The sequence below is a fragment of the Anomaloglossus baeobatrachus genome, chromosome 9 (assembly GCF_048569485.1).
Source record: "Anomaloglossus baeobatrachus isolate aAnoBae1 chromosome 9, aAnoBae1.hap1, whole genome shotgun sequence".
NCBI lineage: Eukaryota > Metazoa > Chordata > Amphibia > Anura > Aromobatidae > Anomaloglossus > Anomaloglossus baeobatrachus.
Genome location: NC_134361.1, coordinates 17,166,796 through 17,183,405, shown reverse-complemented (window position 1 = coordinate 17,183,405; position 16,610 = coordinate 17,166,796). Strand labels below are relative to the sequence as shown.

At 53.0% G+C, this 16,610-nt stretch overlaps 2 protein-coding genes across 3 annotated transcripts in view; one reads left to right on the top strand and one right to left on the bottom strand.

The window, feature by feature from the left end:
- Positions 1-8,755, top strand: part of VASP (vasodilator stimulated phosphoprotein) — a 26,508-nt gene extending 17,753 nt beyond the window's left edge. For both annotated transcript variants that reach the window (XM_075323102.1, XM_075323101.1), the window contains exons 4-12: positions 49-106; positions 220-257; positions 473-723; positions 1,979-2,118; positions 2,290-2,375; positions 5,469-5,514; positions 5,587-5,665; positions 5,908-5,965; positions 7,635-8,755. In XM_075323102.1, the coding sequence (XP_075179217.1) occupies positions 49-106; positions 220-257; positions 473-723; positions 1,979-2,118; positions 2,290-2,375; positions 5,469-5,514; positions 5,587-5,665; positions 5,908-5,965; positions 7,635-7,672 (794 nt within the window). In that variant the 3' untranslated portion in view covers positions 7,673-8,755. The remainder of the gene's footprint in view (positions 1-48; positions 107-219; positions 258-472; positions 724-1,978; positions 2,119-2,289; positions 2,376-5,468; positions 5,515-5,586; positions 5,666-5,907; positions 5,966-7,634) is intronic.
- On the bottom strand, positions 8,483-16,610 carry OPA3 (outer mitochondrial membrane lipid metabolism regulator OPA3). The gene is made up of 2 exons (XM_075323104.1): positions 16,446-16,610; positions 8,483-9,258 (listed from the first exon to the last, which is right to left on the bottom strand). Exons 1-2 carry the CDS (start codon positions 16,585-16,587, stop codon positions 8,948-8,950), a joined length of 453 nt encoding a protein of 150 aa, XP_075179219.1. The 5' UTR covers positions 16,588-16,610; the 3' UTR covers positions 8,483-8,947.

Here is a 16,610-nt window from a genome sequence, read left to right as displayed (position 1 = left end):
GCCGCGCTGACCAGGGGCGGAGCCTATCACAGGTGTCTTTTTTTGCAGGTGCGCCATGGCCAAGTCAGAATGGACCCAAAGTAGAAGAGCCGGAACCGCCAAGGAGGTGAGTGCCAGCAGCAGCACCGCCTGCGCCCAGTGTATGGGGTGCAGTGATGAGACTATGGCGGGCTTTGTAGATTGGTGCCTCTTCTTATCAGTCTCATCCTCTGTCCACAGGTCGCAGCCAGAACGGGAGCCGAGTGTCCAGAGTCCAGGTGAGGGGACCCTGGGGGGCTTGAATGTTAAATCATTGGAGTCAATAAGTGACACCCCCATGACCCAGCAGTGATAATTGCCTGCTGCCCCATAATCTAATCTCCGTGCAACTGATGAGGGTTTTCCTCTTCCCATCATCATTTATACACATTGGGAGGCTTCTATGGTTGACGGGGTACAATCGCCTGCAATTACCATTACTCTTTTCTTTTAGTTGCTTCAGTCACTCCACCATCAGCTGGACCCCCTCCACCACCAGGACCACCGCCTCCACCTGGGGGGCCACCAGCTCCACCTGGGGGGCCACCAGCTCCACCTGGGGGGCCACCAGCTCCACCACCTGGGAGTGGTCCTCCTCCTCCTCCCCCTCTGCCTTCAGGAGGAATGTCTGGAGGGCCTGCGGCAAACAGTGGAGGAGGCCTGGCAGCTGCGTTAGCTGCAGCCAAGCTGAAAAAAGTGTCAAAGGTAAGAAGCGGCAGATTGTACAAAGGTGGGGGTGGCGTCTTAAGGAGGTGGGGAGGCAGGTGGGGTGGGAGGAAGGTCTGGTGGGATGAAGACTAGGGGGTGCAGGTAAGCTGGGAAGTGGCAAGTGTGGTGGTTTAAGGAGGTGGGGTGGCATAAAACAGATGAGGGGGTGCAGGTGAGGTAGGAAGTGGCAAGTGTGGCGGCTCAATGAGGTGGGGTGGGATAAAACAGATGAAGGGGTGCAGGTGAGGTGGGAAGTGGCAAGTGTGGCGGCTTAAGGAGGTGGGGTGCAGGTGGGGTGGCATAAAACAGATGAGGGGGTGCAGGTGAGGTAGGAAGTGGCAAGTGTGGCGGCTCAAGGAGGTGGGGTGGGATAAAACAGATGAAGGGGTGCAGGTGAGGTGGGAAGTGGCAAGTGTGGCGGCTTAAGGAGGTGGGGTGCAGGTGGGGTGGGATAAAACAGATGAGGGGGTGCAGGTGAGGTGGGAAGTGGCAAGTGTGGTAGCATGAAATAGATGAAGGGGTGTAGGTCTGGTGGGAGGGGAGGGGGCAGCTGTGGTGGGATAAGGAGGGGGTGCAAGTGTGGGGGTGGGAAGGGACAGGTGTGGTAAGATAAGGAAGAGGGTGCAGGTGGGGTGGGAAGTGGCAAGTGTGTTGGGTTGAGAGATGAGGGGGGTGCAGATGAGGTGGGAGTTGTGGTGGGTTAAGGAGGGGGTTGCAGATGAGGTGGCAGAGGGCAGATATGGTGAATTAAGGCAGGCGAAGGGGGTGCAGGTATGGTGGGACAAGGCCCCCTCCTTACCCCACCACACATGCCCCCTCCCTCGTCCTGTGCAGGTGAGGTTGGAGGGGGCATGTGTGGTGGGATGAGACAGATGAGGGGGGTGCAGGTGTGGTGGGATGAGGCAGACGAGGGGGGTGCATGTGCGGTTGGAATGGGCAGGTGTGGTGGGATGAGGCAGACGAGGGGGTGCAGGTCTGGTGGGAGGGGGCCAGTGAGGTGGGAAGTGGCAAGTGGGGGGTGCAGGTGAGGTGGGAGGGGGCAGGTGTGATGGGATGAGAGGGGTACAGATTAGGTGGGAGGGGGCAGTTGTGGTGGGGATTTCTGGTGTTGTGAAAGAAGAGGGCTGCAGGTTAGGTGAGGGGAGGAAGGTATGGGGTCACAGATGATATATGAGGTGGGTGATGTGGGAAGTGGCTGGTTAGGGATAAGGGAATATTGATTATTTATTGACCCTTTTATTACTTGTTACAGCAGGAGGAGTCTGGAGGTTCCTCTCCTAGCAGTGGTGGCCCGTCTAAGCCAGATATTAGCCGCACTAGTGGAGGAGCATCGACCGGGGGTGGAGGCGGCGGAGGACTCATGCATGAAATGAATCAGATGCTGGCCCGCAGGTAGCGATTTTGTCCCTTTTTCACCAGCCCTTTGGGGGTGTCTCAGCAGTGACGCCACTGGACTTGGGGCTCTTCGGACACACTTCATGATCTGTGATTGCGTCTTGTTACCATATATATATTAACTACACAGACCACACAGGGGATTCATCTCTCGGCTTCTCCCTATAGGAAGAAGATGACTCAGCAGGTTGATCGCCCGGCTCCCACCACCACACAAGACGATAATGACATCACCAGTGGGCGGAGCCAGGCGGGTGAGTTACATCATTAAAATAAGAAAAAATATGCAGGGGCGGAACATAATCACCAAAGATGGCGACGAGCCCCACCCCTGCAGTACCGAAACCTGACAGATCCGTGTCAGATTTTCCCGGAGTGCTTCCTTATTGTCTCCTTGTTTGATCTTTATACTTTGTATGGTAATCCCTCCTTAGGGGCAGTGCTATTAGCGTGTGACATTGCTGTAGCTCTGTGGACACAGACCGTTTTCCATGTTTCTCCCCCTACATTTCCTTTAGCTGCAGCCTCTGTACATATATATTCATCCAGGTACAGAATTTTTCAGTGAATGTGTAAAAGCAAATGGGGCCGAGGGAGAGCAGGAAAAAACGGTGCCTGAAGGCAAATGTAATGTGCATACTGTGAGACAGGAATGTACACGTCCATGCCTGAGATCGGACGCCCCTGCAATACGTTCATGCCGTACAGGGGGTGCAGGACCCTCATTGTCCCCTCTTATAGGAAAGGACTTGGGTTTTTTCACTTGAATCGCTGTCCGTATCTTGCTTTGTATTCTGCTATATTATTTATTTTTTTTGTTGTACATTTTGCTATATAGCTGCAATCATCACTATTCCCCCCCCCCCGCAGATTCAGTTTATTAGCAAACTTTATTTAACTTTACAAACTTCCTGCTGTTTGCAATAAACCAGTGAAACAAGAAGGATCTAAATCTTTAAATGACTAAGAGAACAAGTTGTTTCTCCAAAATTAGCACCAAATATTAATTTTACTGACTCGTGCGATCTCAGGATTATTCACCCCTCATGACCGTCGTCTTTAGTCCTTGGTAGAGCCCCTCTGGCTGTTATGACCTGCTGCAGCCATGATGCATCACCAGACACCGGCTTCTGGCCGCGTTCCTGAGCAATGTAAGCCCAGTCCTCATGGGCAATGGCCTCCAGGTCACTAATGTTCTTGATTTGAATTTTGCATCCGGATACCTGATTTAATCCATCCTGCCCACTACACGCTGCAGTACCAGTGTCAGAGGAAGCCATGCAGCCCCAAATCTAATCAACCCCACCGGGCACAATCAACCCCCCACCGGGCACATCACCAGCCAGACAAATTGTGCTCTTATGGAGGATTCTGTTCAGGTGGTTAATAATCCTGAGACTGCAGGAGTTGGTTAAAATGGCATTTTGTGCTGAATTCGGAGGAAGCACTTGTTCTATTAGTTGTGTTCAGCGATTTATTACAAACTACTGAAGGTTTGTAAATTTGAAAAATAAACCAAATTTACGTGGGGGTGGGGAGCTGCAGGTGAGAGGAGAGTATGCAGGAGAGGGGGCTGTAAGTGAAGGGAGAGTATGCAGAAATGGGCACTACAGGTTACAGGAGAGGGATCTGCATGTTAGGGGAGAGTATGCAGGAGAGGGGGCTGTAGGTGAGGGGAGAGTATGCGGGTGAGGGGGGGGGGGGAGTATCGAGAAGAGAGGGCTGCAGGTGAAGGGAGAGTATGCAGAAGAGGGGCCTGCAGATGAGGGGAGAGTATGCAGAAGAGGGGGCTGCAGTTGTGTGCAGGTGAGGTGGCTACAGGTGAGGGGAGAGTATGCAGGAGAGGGGGATACAGGTGAGGAGAGAGTATGCAGGAGAGGGGGCTGAATTTTGAGGGGAGAGTATGCATGGGAGGGGGCTGCAGGTGTGGAATATGCACGAGAGGGGGCTACAGATGAGGGGAGAGTATGCAGGGGAGGGGGCTGCAGGTGTGGAATATGTAGGAGAGGGGGCTACAGATGAGGGGAGAGTATGCAGGAGAGGGGGCTGCAGGTGAGAATATGCAGGTGAGGGGAGAGTATGCAGGGGAGGGGAGAGTATGCAGGGGAGGGGGCTGCAGGTGAGAATATGCAGGTGAGGGGAGAGTATGCAGGGGAGAGTATGCAGGGGAGGGGAGAGTATGCAGGGGAGGGGGCTGCAGGTGCGGAATATGCAGGAGAGGGGGCTACAGATGAGGGGAGAGTATGCAAGAGAGGGGGCTGCAGGTGAGAATATGCAGGAGAGGGGGCTGCAGGTGAGGGGAGAGTATGCAGGAGAGGGGGCTGAATTTTGAGGGGAGAGTATGCAGGGGAGGGGGCTGCAGGTGCGGAATATGCAGGAGAGGGGGCTACAGATGAGGGGAGAGTATGCAGGAGAGGGGGCTGCAGGTGAGAGTATGCAGAAGAGGGGGCTTCAGGTGAGAATATGCAGGAGAGGGGGCTGCAGGTGAGAATATGCAGGAGAGTGGGCTGCAGGTGATGGTTAAGCCAGAGTCACACTTGCGTATGACTCGGCAAGTCTCGCATCGGGATTACCCGGGGCGGCTGCACACTCTCGGACAGGAGCGGGTTAACTACATAGAAATACATGCAACTGAGAAGCTCCTGTCCGAGAGTGTGCGGCCGCCCCGGGTAATCCCGATGCGAGACTCGTCGAGTCATACGCAAGTGTGACTCTGGCCTTAGGGTGAGGTCCTGCAGTAGGTGATTGAGGACACTGGTTGTGAGTGGGGATAATGGCGACACTGGTGATTTTGCCGTTGGACACTCATAATCACGTCCTCGAGTTGCAGTTTTCTATTCAGTATTTTTAGTCAGAATTAGAAGTGGATGCAAAATAGAGAAGCCGAATAGGAGTTCTGCACTTCCCCTCTCTTTATGACGCAGCCTGTGTTCCCGCAGGACTGTACGGTGCGGACGTTCTCAGATCTCCTTGCTCCGGCGCAGCGCGCATGTTGCATTGCAGAGGGTGAATCCGTGGTGACTCCGCAGGATGAATTCACATATTCTGTCAGTCATTGCTGCGATGATTTTTTTTGCAGCAGGAGATCGAGATCTGGAGAAATCCTTTTCCAGTGGTTTTCATGCATTGTGCAGGTTTTCCACATCCTCGGGATCTTACCGAGCTCCTTGAATTCTTGGGCCCCGAGTCCTCCCCAGTGTAGATGACGGGAGCGCTGGCGGGAGATGTGGCAAATTCAGTAACGGGATTGGCTCCTGATAAATTTGGCGCATCTCTCATTGCTGTGTGACCGCCAGGATACAGATGGGGTGTGATAATTTATGCATTTGTCATCTTTTGTCTTGCAGAGCCGGCCCGCCGCCCATGGGACAGGGGAAGCACCACTCTGCCCAGGTCCGTTTTAGTATGTGGGGTGTAAATGGGTTTGGCACTTTCTTTCTGTTCTGACTGTTGTTTCCTTTGTAGGATGAAGTCCACCGTCAGCAGCCCCGCGGACCCGGCCCCCAGCGCCGAAGAATCCGACTCAATGGAGAGGATTAAGCAGGTAACGTGATGACACCGCGGGGCTGGTGATTAAAGCCGGTGTGACTCCGCTCTGGGGGTCCTTACACCCCTCTCCCCTCAACGTCACCCTGAGTCTACATCCCGCTGCATAGTGTGGGCTGTTACGTGGCCATTCTGCTCGGTCAGGCCATGTTACAGTCATCCTTATGGCACCTCCGGCCGACAGAAGCCACGGCTAAGGAGTAACATGAGGATTTCATAGCAGCGTCTCTGTTTTCACAGGAATTATTAGAAGAAATGAGGAAGGAGCTGCAGAAAATCAAGGAGGAGATAATAGAAGGTGAGATCTGATGTCACATGACCCATTAGCTCCTCCCACTGTACACCTGCCTGGCCCTTTAAATATCAGATCTATGCATGGCAGAGGGCGCCCTCGTGTGGTCATTTTACACATTGTGCCCCAGCGCTCAGTAATTATTTCCGCTCCACAATTTTATGTTCCTTTTGGGTTTTATTTTTGTCCAAAAGCAGAACCAAATCTCAGAAGTAGGAAACCACAGGCAGAAGTGTCACTTCCGCTATTTACCTGCCCATCTCATCCTGACATCCCATAATGCTGCGTGCACTGTGCAGGGACCGGTGTGAACACTACATCTCCCACAATGCACCACTGATGAATAACGCCAAATAGCAGCAGAATGGTGATTGCAGCTCTGGCTAGAGCGTAAAATGTAAATATATCTACATAACGCCCTATGTACACAGAGCCGCGCGCAGTCCGGGGCAGTGTTTTCCCGATTGTCCAATGTGGCCACAAGGGAACATTTGCATTGAGTTGTGCAGATGCTTTGGCTTTACCCGACCTCATACGCTTCACTGCATGTCTATAGAGGATCGTACACACTGCAGCTCCATTCAGTGACTGCCGGGAACCAGCCAAGAGCTGCACTCAGTCACCGTAGACCCCAAACACAGCCCACCATGCTCTCAACTGCATTTCTGAAGGAAACTGGAGTGGGGGCCATAGAATAATATTACAGCGGCCGGTGAGGGTCCCACTGGTCAGACATTAAAGGGAATGTGTCAGGTGCAATATTCACCCAGAACCACGAGCAGTTCTGTGCATATTACTAATCCCTGCCTAAGGCGGGCTTTGCACGTTGCGACATCGCAAGCCGATGCTGCGATGTCGCACGCGATAGTCCCCGCCCCAGTCGCAGATACGATATCTTGTGATAGCTGGTGTAGCGAAAATTATCGCTACGCCAGCTTCACATCCACTCACCTGCCCTGCGACCGTCGCTCTGGCCGGCGACCCGCCTCCTTCCTAAGGGGGCGGGTCGTGCGGCGTCACAGCGACGTCACACGGCAGGCGGCCAATAGCGGCAGAGATGAGCGGGAAGTAAACATCCCGCCCACCTCCTTCCTTCCGCATTGTTGCCGGCGGCAGGTAAGGAGATGTTCCTCGCTCCTGCGGCTTCATACACAGCGATGTGTGCTACCACAGGAACGAGGAACAACATCGTACCTGTCGCTGCACCGGCATTATGGAAATGTCGGACCCTGCACTGATGATACGATAACAACGCTTTTTAGCTCGTTCATCGTATCATCTAGGATTTACACACTACGACATCGCAAGTGACGCCGGATGTGCGTCACTTTCGATTTGACCCCACCGACATCACATCTGCGATGTCGTAGTGTGCAAAGCCGCCCTTACCGTCCCTGTATACACTCGCATAGATAAAGAGATCTTTAGAAAAAGTATTTCTAAATACTTTTTCTAAAGATTTCTTTATGCTACTAGATGCTGCTCGTGGATCCGGGTGCATATTGCAGCTGACAGGTTCACTTTAACTGTCGGTCGCTCCAATAAAGCAGCGCTGTATCAGAGTACATGCACGGGCTCCTGGGAGGCTACAGCTGCTGTACGGCAGATTTCCTGGGCGGACACGGCTTGGATTATTAACCTTTTTTTTTCCCCTATTGTACTTTTTTTTTTCCAGCCTTCATGCAAGAACTGCGCAGGAGCAGCACCTCATGATTTCAGCAATCGCCTACTGTGAAGTCTCAGGCTCTACCCACTGTGCTGCACGGCAGACTCTGCAATCATTCCCAGGCTGGGGGCAACGGGCGACCTGTACGCCACACAGCCCTGTACTGCTGCTGGGCCCGCTGGCTCCTGGATGTTCCTCACTTCCACCCTACCCCTGCCCTGAGCTGCGGGCCCCCTCTGCTGTCCTCTTCCATGAGCTGTGGCTCCCTCCCTGCTCTGTGTCCTTTGCCTTAGCTGTGGCCTCCTCCCTGCCCCGCACCCCCTACTTGAGCAGCGGACCCCTCTCCTCTGCGGCTTACTCTGCATCCCTGTACCTGAGCAGCAGGCCCCTCTCCCTGCTCCACATCCTCTCCCTGCTCCGTGCCCTTTGCCTTAGCTACAGCCTCCTCCCTGCTCCACATCCTCTACCTGAGCAGCGGCCCCTTCTCCTTGCTCTGCACCCTTTAACTGAACAGCAGCCTCTTCTCCTCTGCGGCCCCCTGTCCCTGCTCTGCACCCTCTACCTAAGCAGCGGCCGCTTCTCTTCTGTAACCCTCTCCCTGAGCTGTCCGTCCCCCCTACTCTGCGCCCTGTAAGCAGCGGCCCCTTCTCTTCTGCGACACTCTCCCTGCTCTGTACCCTCTCCCTGAGCTGTCTGTCCCCCCCTACTCTGCGCCCTGTGAGCAGCGGCCCCCTCGCCGCACCCTATTTTAACATTCCTTGCCCCCTCCAGTAACCCTCTTATCCCCACACTCTCCCGAGTGTCTCTAAACGGGTTTGCAGAGGCTCAGAGCTTCAACCAATAGGATTTTTATGGGATAATTAACGGGTTCTTTTTTATTATTGTTTTTTGAATCATTTCAATTTTTGTATAAATTTTCTAGCAGATTTGCGTCTGTAACGGTGGTGGTGGTGGATTCCTCTGATCAGATGTTTAGGATTATGGTGTCAGACACTGGAGAGCAGCGCGGCGAGGCGCAGGGAGATGTCGGCTTTGGCCTATTTTGCGCTGATATCTATATATATAATATATATATATGGGACTTTTGTTTTTGTAAGCGGTTTTCTAGAAATAAAATCCTTTGCCTCTTGTGTCCGTGTCCAGACAGCACTCACTCACATCACAGCACGTCCCTTTATTCTCTATATACACACTCCAGCGCTCGGGGCGGCCGGCCTCTGCGGCTCTTCCTGCTCCGGAGGCGGCAATTGTCCCTCAGTTCAGTCCATGGCTGGGACGCGGACGGCACCGGTCTGGCAGCAGCTTCACCACAGCTCCTGGCCTCACTTTGCCCCTTGCTGCCTCTCTGCGGCTCGGGCGCGTGCGTCCAGCTCGTCTGTAAGGAGACCCAGTCGTGCAATCTCTGCCTCCATGGAGCTCAGTCTGGCCTCCATCTCCTCCTCTTTCCGGCGGGAGTTGGTGGACTGCCGGGAATATTCTGCTATCATGCAAGCGCCTCCGATTAAGAAGATGGTGGCTTCCCCTAGTAGCTCCGCCCCCAGATCTGCTGCCGCCTCCTCGTTCATTGGTTTAATGGCGGCTCCGCGGAAACCCATGATCCTCATCTTTGCTCGCATCTCCACCCAATGGTACACTGCAAAGAGAGGAAAGGACTGTGAAACAAGCTGCAGAGCAAAGTGTGGCCAGCAGGGGGTGCAATATACAAGACCAGAGGCCAGGACATGTCACCTGGTGCAGCGCCCTCTGTATACACCCCCATACATGGCGCCCCTTGTATATGCTCCCATACATGGCACCCCCTGTATACACACTCTGTATACACCCTTGTACATGGCACCTGGCATCCTCTGTATACACCCCTGAAAATGGCATCCCATTGCCCTCTGTATACACATTGCACCGGGCACCCCACACACACCCCCTTACATGGCACCTTGCACCCCTTGTATACACCCCCCTATACATGGCACCCCCCCCATACATGGCACCTGGCGCCCCCAGTATGCACCCCCATACATGGCACCTGGCACCCCCATACATGGCACCTGGCGCCCACAGTATGCACCCCCATACATGGCACCTGACTCCCTCAGTATGCACCCCCGTTCATGGCATCTGGCGCCCCCTCTATACACCCCCATACATGGCACCAGGAGCCCCATGTATACACCCCCCCATACATGGCACCAGGAGCCCCCTGTATACACCCCCCATACATGGCATGTACTCTGTCTCACAAACTGTGAGGCCTCCCTGGTGATGCAGTGTCATAGACCCTTCTATGGCTATGTTCACACACTGCATCTTTTTCCTGTGGTCTCAGAAAATGCAGCTTGTGTGTCAAAAAAAACGCATGACGTTTTGCTGATTGTTTTAAAGGAGGAACAAAATAAGATAGGATAGGATAAAGCTACTTTCACATTTCCGTCTTTTACCCGCAGTCACAATCCGTCGCCTTGAAAAAATACAGTATCCTGCAAAATATTTTGCAGGATTCATTTTTTTTCCCCATAGACTTGTATTAACGACAGATTGCGACTGATGGCCTTGCGTTGCATCCGTTGCGCGACTGATCAGTTGTGGAATGACTGACCGTCAGCGGAAGCAACGCAGAATGTAACTTTTTTTGTGTTCGTCGAAAAAACGGACAACGACGTATCAGTCAGCGTCCGTTGTTTGGTATAATGGAAGTCTATGGTCTTGGAATCCGTTGGAATCCGTAAAATGACAGATTCCAGTGACGGATCCGTCTTTTAGCAACTGAGCATGCTCAGATGTGTAAATTCCTTTCTTGTTAAAAATCTCTCTCAAGACGGATTGTGACTGAGGGTAAAAGACAGAAATGTGAAAGTAGCCTTATTGATAGATAACAATATAATAGATAGATAAATAAAAACAACAAATAGAAATATCAGAATAGCTCTATAGACGGATAGCTAGCTTGGCTAGCTGTTTTTTAATTTTTTTTTTTTTTTTGTTAAAAAATGATGTGGGATCCCCAATTTTTCATATCTAGCACAGGAACAGTAGCTGCAGGCTGCAACCCTCAGCTCTCCGCTGTACTTTCACTAGTTATGAAAAAGAGGGGATCCCACGCTTATTTTTAATTATTTGACTTATTTAAAATAAAATTAAAGAAAAAACAAACGTAAGGTCCCCCCCCATATTTTTTTTTTTTTTTTTTTAAACCAGCCAAGCTACAGCAGACAACTGGGGGCTGATATTATTAGGGTGGCAGGGGCCATCGTTATTTGGCCCATCCCAGCCTAAGAATAGCAGCCCGCAGCCGCCCCACAAGTGGCGCATCCATAAGATGCGCCAATTATGGAGCTGGGCCCGGCTCTTCCCGTTGCTCTGGTGCAGTGGAAATCAGGGTAATAAGGAGTTAATAACAGCCCACAACTACCACTAAGTCCTGGATTAGTGATGGCACAGGAGTCTGAGACACCCCCCCATTAGTAATCTGTAAGTGAAAGTAAATAAAAACAAACACCCAGAAAATCCTTTATTTGAAATAAAAGACAAAAAAGACCCCTCTTTCACCACTTTATTAACCTCCCAAACACCCCTCCAGGTCTGACGTACTCCACACGAGGTCCCGCGACGCTTCCAGCACTGCTACATATCTGAAGCTCACAGCGAGCGGCCATAGAACAAGCTTGCTCGCTGTGAGCTCCACGCAACAACTGAAGTGAGCCACGCGATAAGCGGTGACATCACTCAGGTTACCCGCGGCCACAGCTGGAGTCCTCCTCCTGTGACAGCAAATCACCTGAGTGACTGAAGTGAGACGCGCAATTAGCAAGACGTCACTCAGGTGATTTGCTGTCACAGGTGGAGGCCGTGGCTGTGGCTAACCTGAGTGACGTCACCGCTGAGCACGCGGCTCACTTCAGTTGCGGCCTGAACTTCACAGCGGGCAGTCCTGTTCTATAGCGCTCGCTGTGAGCTTCAGATATGTAGCAGTGCTGGAAGCGTCGCGGGAGCTCGTGTGGATTACGTCGGACCTGGAGGGTTATGTTGGAATTAATAAAGTGGTGAAAGGGTGTTTTTTGTCTTTTAATCTAAATAAAGCATTATTTCAGTGTTTGTTTATTTAATTTCACTTACAGATTAGTGATGGGGGGGGAGTTTCTTGGGCTTAGTGGCGGCTTTGGGCTGCCATTAACTCCTTATTACCCAGATTGTCATCGCATCGGGGCAATCGGAAGGAGCCAAGTAAAGTCCCGGGACTGTCGCATCTAATGTATGCGGCAATTCCAGGCAGCTACTGGCTGATATTTATAGGCAGGGGGCTCCCAATAACGTGGGTCTCCCCGCCCTCAGAATACCAGCCCTCAGCTGTGAGGATTGATCTTGGCTGGGTATCAAAATTCGGGGGGGACAGCATGTCATCTTTTATTTATTGTACTGTAAGATACAGACTCTCCCACCGGCGGTTGTGATTGGTTGCAGTCAGACAGCTGTCAAGCAGCATGGGGAAACATCTGACTGCAACCAATCACAGCCACCGGTGGGCGGGGGAAGAATTGCATATTCAATGAAGGGAAAAAGCGTCTCGGAAAGTGAATGACCGACCGCGGGAGAAGTGTGACAGCAGCGGCGGTGATTCCGTAAGTATGAAGCACTTGCTCCTACCCCTTTGTGCCAGATTCTGGACCCCATTGACTTTATGGGAATCGACATCTAGCCAGATACCAGGTATCAATCTCGCACCGACCTCGAGTCAGCGAGGGATTGATCTGCCAGTCCTCTGAAACGCAGGGACAAGACGCAAAAAGAATTGATATGCTGCATCTTCAAAAACGCAGCCAAGATACAGCCAACAAAAGATGCACCATGTGGACAGCAAAATAGAAATCTCATCGACTTTGCTGGGGGAAGGAAACGCACGCATTTAGGTACATCTTTGTGACCTCAAAAATAAAATGCACTAAAAAAGCATTAAAGAGGTTGTCCGACATAAACGCAAACATTTTTAAGCTAATCTGTGCTGTATTGTCATATAAAACACCCCTACATTGTTATTTTTTGTTGCTCTTGAATTATGACTTTATTCTCTGCAGCTCCTTGTTTACATTCAGCTCCAGCAAACTGACCACTTCCTGTGCCAAACCTCCCAGTCACAGCTGGCACCGCCCGGCCTCAGTGTCCAGCCTCGCCCCCTGCACACACACATTCCATGTCAGTATTCTGCCCAGCACTGACCTGTTATCACTACAGCATTGTAAATAACAGCCCCACATCGGGCTCTGCACCACACACACATCGGACTCTGCACCGCACACACACATATGGCTCTGCCCTGCACCGCACACACACATATGGCTCTGCCCTGCACCGCACACACACATATGGCTCTGCCCTGCACCACACACACACATATGGCTCTGCCCAGCACCGCACACACACATATGGCTCTGCCCAGCACCGCACACACACATATGGCTCTGCCCTGCACCACACACACACATATGGCTCTGCCCAGCACCGCACACACACATATGGCTCTGCCCTGCACCACACACACATCGGACTCTGCACACCACACACACATCGGACTCTGCACCGCACACACACACATATGGCTCTGCCCTGCACCGCACACACACATATGGCTCTGCCCCGCACCGCACACACATACATGGCTCTGCATCACACACACATATGGCTCTGCACCGAACGCACACACGGCGCTCTGCACCGACCTCCCCTACCCCCATAGGGAACACATGTAGGGAGTACATACTCACCCGTCCCCGGTCCCCGCCGCTCCTGCACGTTTGCGCGCTGTCTGTGCTCTGGACATATCAGCACAGTAGTGACGTCACCGCTGTGCTGAAGAGAGCACAGACAGCAGGGCAGTGAGGAGAAGCAGCGCTGCGCTCCCTCTCATCAGCGCTTTCAAATATATCGGCATCTGTGATCTGTGATGCCGGTACATTTGAATGTGTGATCCTGAGCAGGGGGCCCGGTGCTGGCACTGACACCACGGCAGCCGCAGGCAGGCCCCTCCCCCAGGTCACGGACCCCACAGCAGTGCAGGGGGAGGTTGTGGGCAGAGTACAGGGTGCGGGGGAATGTGTGGGAGGGTGCAGGGAAGGGGGCGGGGCTCATCGCACTGTAGCCGCCCAGCAGGGCGGTAACATGCTGTTCCACATTTGCATGTCAACATGGCCCTGCCCATGTTGACATGCAATGACCGGAAGCAGCAAAATCGCGGCAGGAGCGGTCACATGACCACTCTGTGCCGGGGGAGAGGGGCTGACAGCAGGGCAGGTAAGTGGTCTCTATCTACTTACCTGCCCCAATGTAGCCCAATAGGGAAATAATAAAAAAAGTCAAAATAAGCCGGATAACCCCTTTAATAGATGCAGAGTGTGAATATAGCCTATGGTTACAGCAATACATTCACGAGACAAAAAAAAAAAAAATAAAAAGGTGACACATTTTAACTTTTCATATTAACGTCCTCTGAGGGGTGGGTGTCATATAGCTGTAATATAAAGGGGCATGGATGGGGTCACTATTCAGGGGCTGCATAGAGTGGGTCATTATTATGGGGGAGAGTGTAATGTGTCATAATTATGGGGGTTTCTTATGAGGGGCAGTGGAGTTGAAGTCTCTGCTATGGGGGGCAGTGTAGTTGAAGTCTATTATTGGGAGGGGCAGTAGAGCTGAAATCTATTATTGGGGAGGCAGTGGAGCTGAAGTCTATTATTGGGGGGGGCAGTGGAGCTGACGTCTATTATTGGGGGGGCAGTGGAGCTGAAGTCTATTATGGGGGGCAGTGGAGTTTATGACTTATTGGGGGGGGCGGTGTAGTTGATAGCTATTTTTGGGAGGCAGTGTAGATGTCCTATCAACTACACTGCCACCCCCCCCTCTCCCCAATAATAACTATCAACTACACTGCCTCCCAATAATAGTCATCAACTACACTGCCTCCCAAAAATAGCTATTATTGGGGGGGCAGTAGAGCTGAAGTCTGTTATGGGGGGCAGTGTGGCTGATGTCGCTGTTATGGGGGGCAGTGTAGCTGCTGATGTCGCTGTTATAGGGGGCAGTGTGGCTGATGTCGCTGTTATGGGGGGCAGTGTGGCTGCTGATGTCGCTGTTATGGGGGGCAGTGTAGCGGCTGATGTCGCTGTTATGGGGGGCAGTGTAGCGGCTGATGTCGCTGTTATGGGGGGCAGTGTAGCAGCTGATGTCGCTGTTATGGGGGGGGGGAAGTGTAGCGGCTGATGTCGCTGTTATGGGGGGGCAGTGTAGCGGCTGATGTCGCTGTTATGGGGGGGCAGTGTAGCGGCTGATGTCGCTGTTATGGGGGGGCAGTGTAGCGGCTGATGTCGCTGTTATGGGGGGCAGTGTAGCGGCTGACGTCGCTGTTATGGGGGGCAGTGTAGCGGCTGACGTCGCTGTTATGGGGGGCAGTGTAGCGGCTGACGTCGCTGTTATGGGGGGCAGTGTAGCGGCTGACGTCGCTGTTATGGGGGCAGTGTAGCGGCTGACGTCGCTGTTATGGGGGGCAGTGTAGCGGCTGATGTCGCTGTTATGGGGGGCAGTGTAGCGGCTGATGTCGCTGTTATGGGGGGCAGTGTAGCGGCTGATGTCGCTGTTATGGGGGGCAGTGTAGCGGCTGATGTCGCTGTTATGGGGGGCAGTGTAGCGGCTGATGTCGCTGTTATGGGGGGCAGCGTAGCGGCTGATGTCGCTGTTATGGGGGGCAGTGTAGCGGCTGATGTCGCTGTTATGGGGGCAGTGTAGCGACTGATGTCGCTGTTATGGGGGGCAGTGTAGCGGCTGATGTCGCTGTTATGGGGGGCAGTGTAGCGGCTGATGTCGCTGTTATGGGGGGCAGTGTAGCGGCTGATGTCGCTGTTATGGGGGGCAGTGTAGCGGCTGATGTCGCTGTTATGGGGGGCAGTGTAGCGGCTGATGTCGCTGTTATGGGGGGCAGTGTAGCGGCTGATGTCGCTGTTATGGGGGGCAGTGTGGCTGATGTCGCTGTTATGGGGGGCAGTGTGGCTGATGTCGCTGTTATGGGGGGCAGTGTGGCTGATGTCGCTGTTATGGGGGACAGTGTGGCTGATGTCGCTGTTATGGGGGACAGTGTGGCTGATGTCGCTGTTATGGGGGACAGTGTGGCTGATGTCGCTGTTATGGGGGGCATTGTGGCTGATGTCGCTGTTATGGGGGGCAGTGTGGCTGATGTCTCATATGGGAGGGCAGTGTGGATGATGTCTCATATGGGGGGCAGTGTGGCTGATGACGCTGTTACGGGGGGCAGTGTGGCTGATGACGCTGTTATGGGGGGCAGTGTGACTGATGTCTCTGTTATGGGTGGCAGTGTGGATGATGTCTCATATGGGGGGCAGTGTGGCTGATGTCACTGTTATGGGGGGCAGTGTGGCTGATGTCACTGTTATGGGGGGCAGTGTGGCTGATGTCGCTGTTATGGGGGGCATTGTGGATGATGTCTCATATGGGGGGCAGTGTGGCTGATGTCGCTGTTATGGGGGGCATTGTGGCTGATGTCGCTGTTACGGGGGGCAGTGTGGCTGATGTGTCTGTTATGGGGGCATTGTGGATGATGTCGCTGTTACGGGGGGCAGTGTGGCTGATGTCGCTGTTACGGGGGGCAGTGTGGATGTTAGTTGACCCCATATTTCTCCATGTGATGAGGGTGACCTCTCAGTCACACACGTGATTGCCGCTTTAAGTATCTGTTCTGTGATTGGCTGGAGCAGGTCGTTCCCTAAGTGTGATTGGTCGCCTTCCTCCATGTCCCGGTAGCACACCTCCCCCGTGCATAATCACCTTGAGCTGGCGGCATGCAGATGTAGGTGCGGAAGAATTCGCTTTTTCGGGCTCCTGCTTTGATCCGGTTGGCGAGCGGTTTACTAATCTGCCGGATCCCCAGATAGAGGAGCTTCGCGATAGGAAATGCGCCGACCACCATCTTTAGTGACGTCACATGCCGAA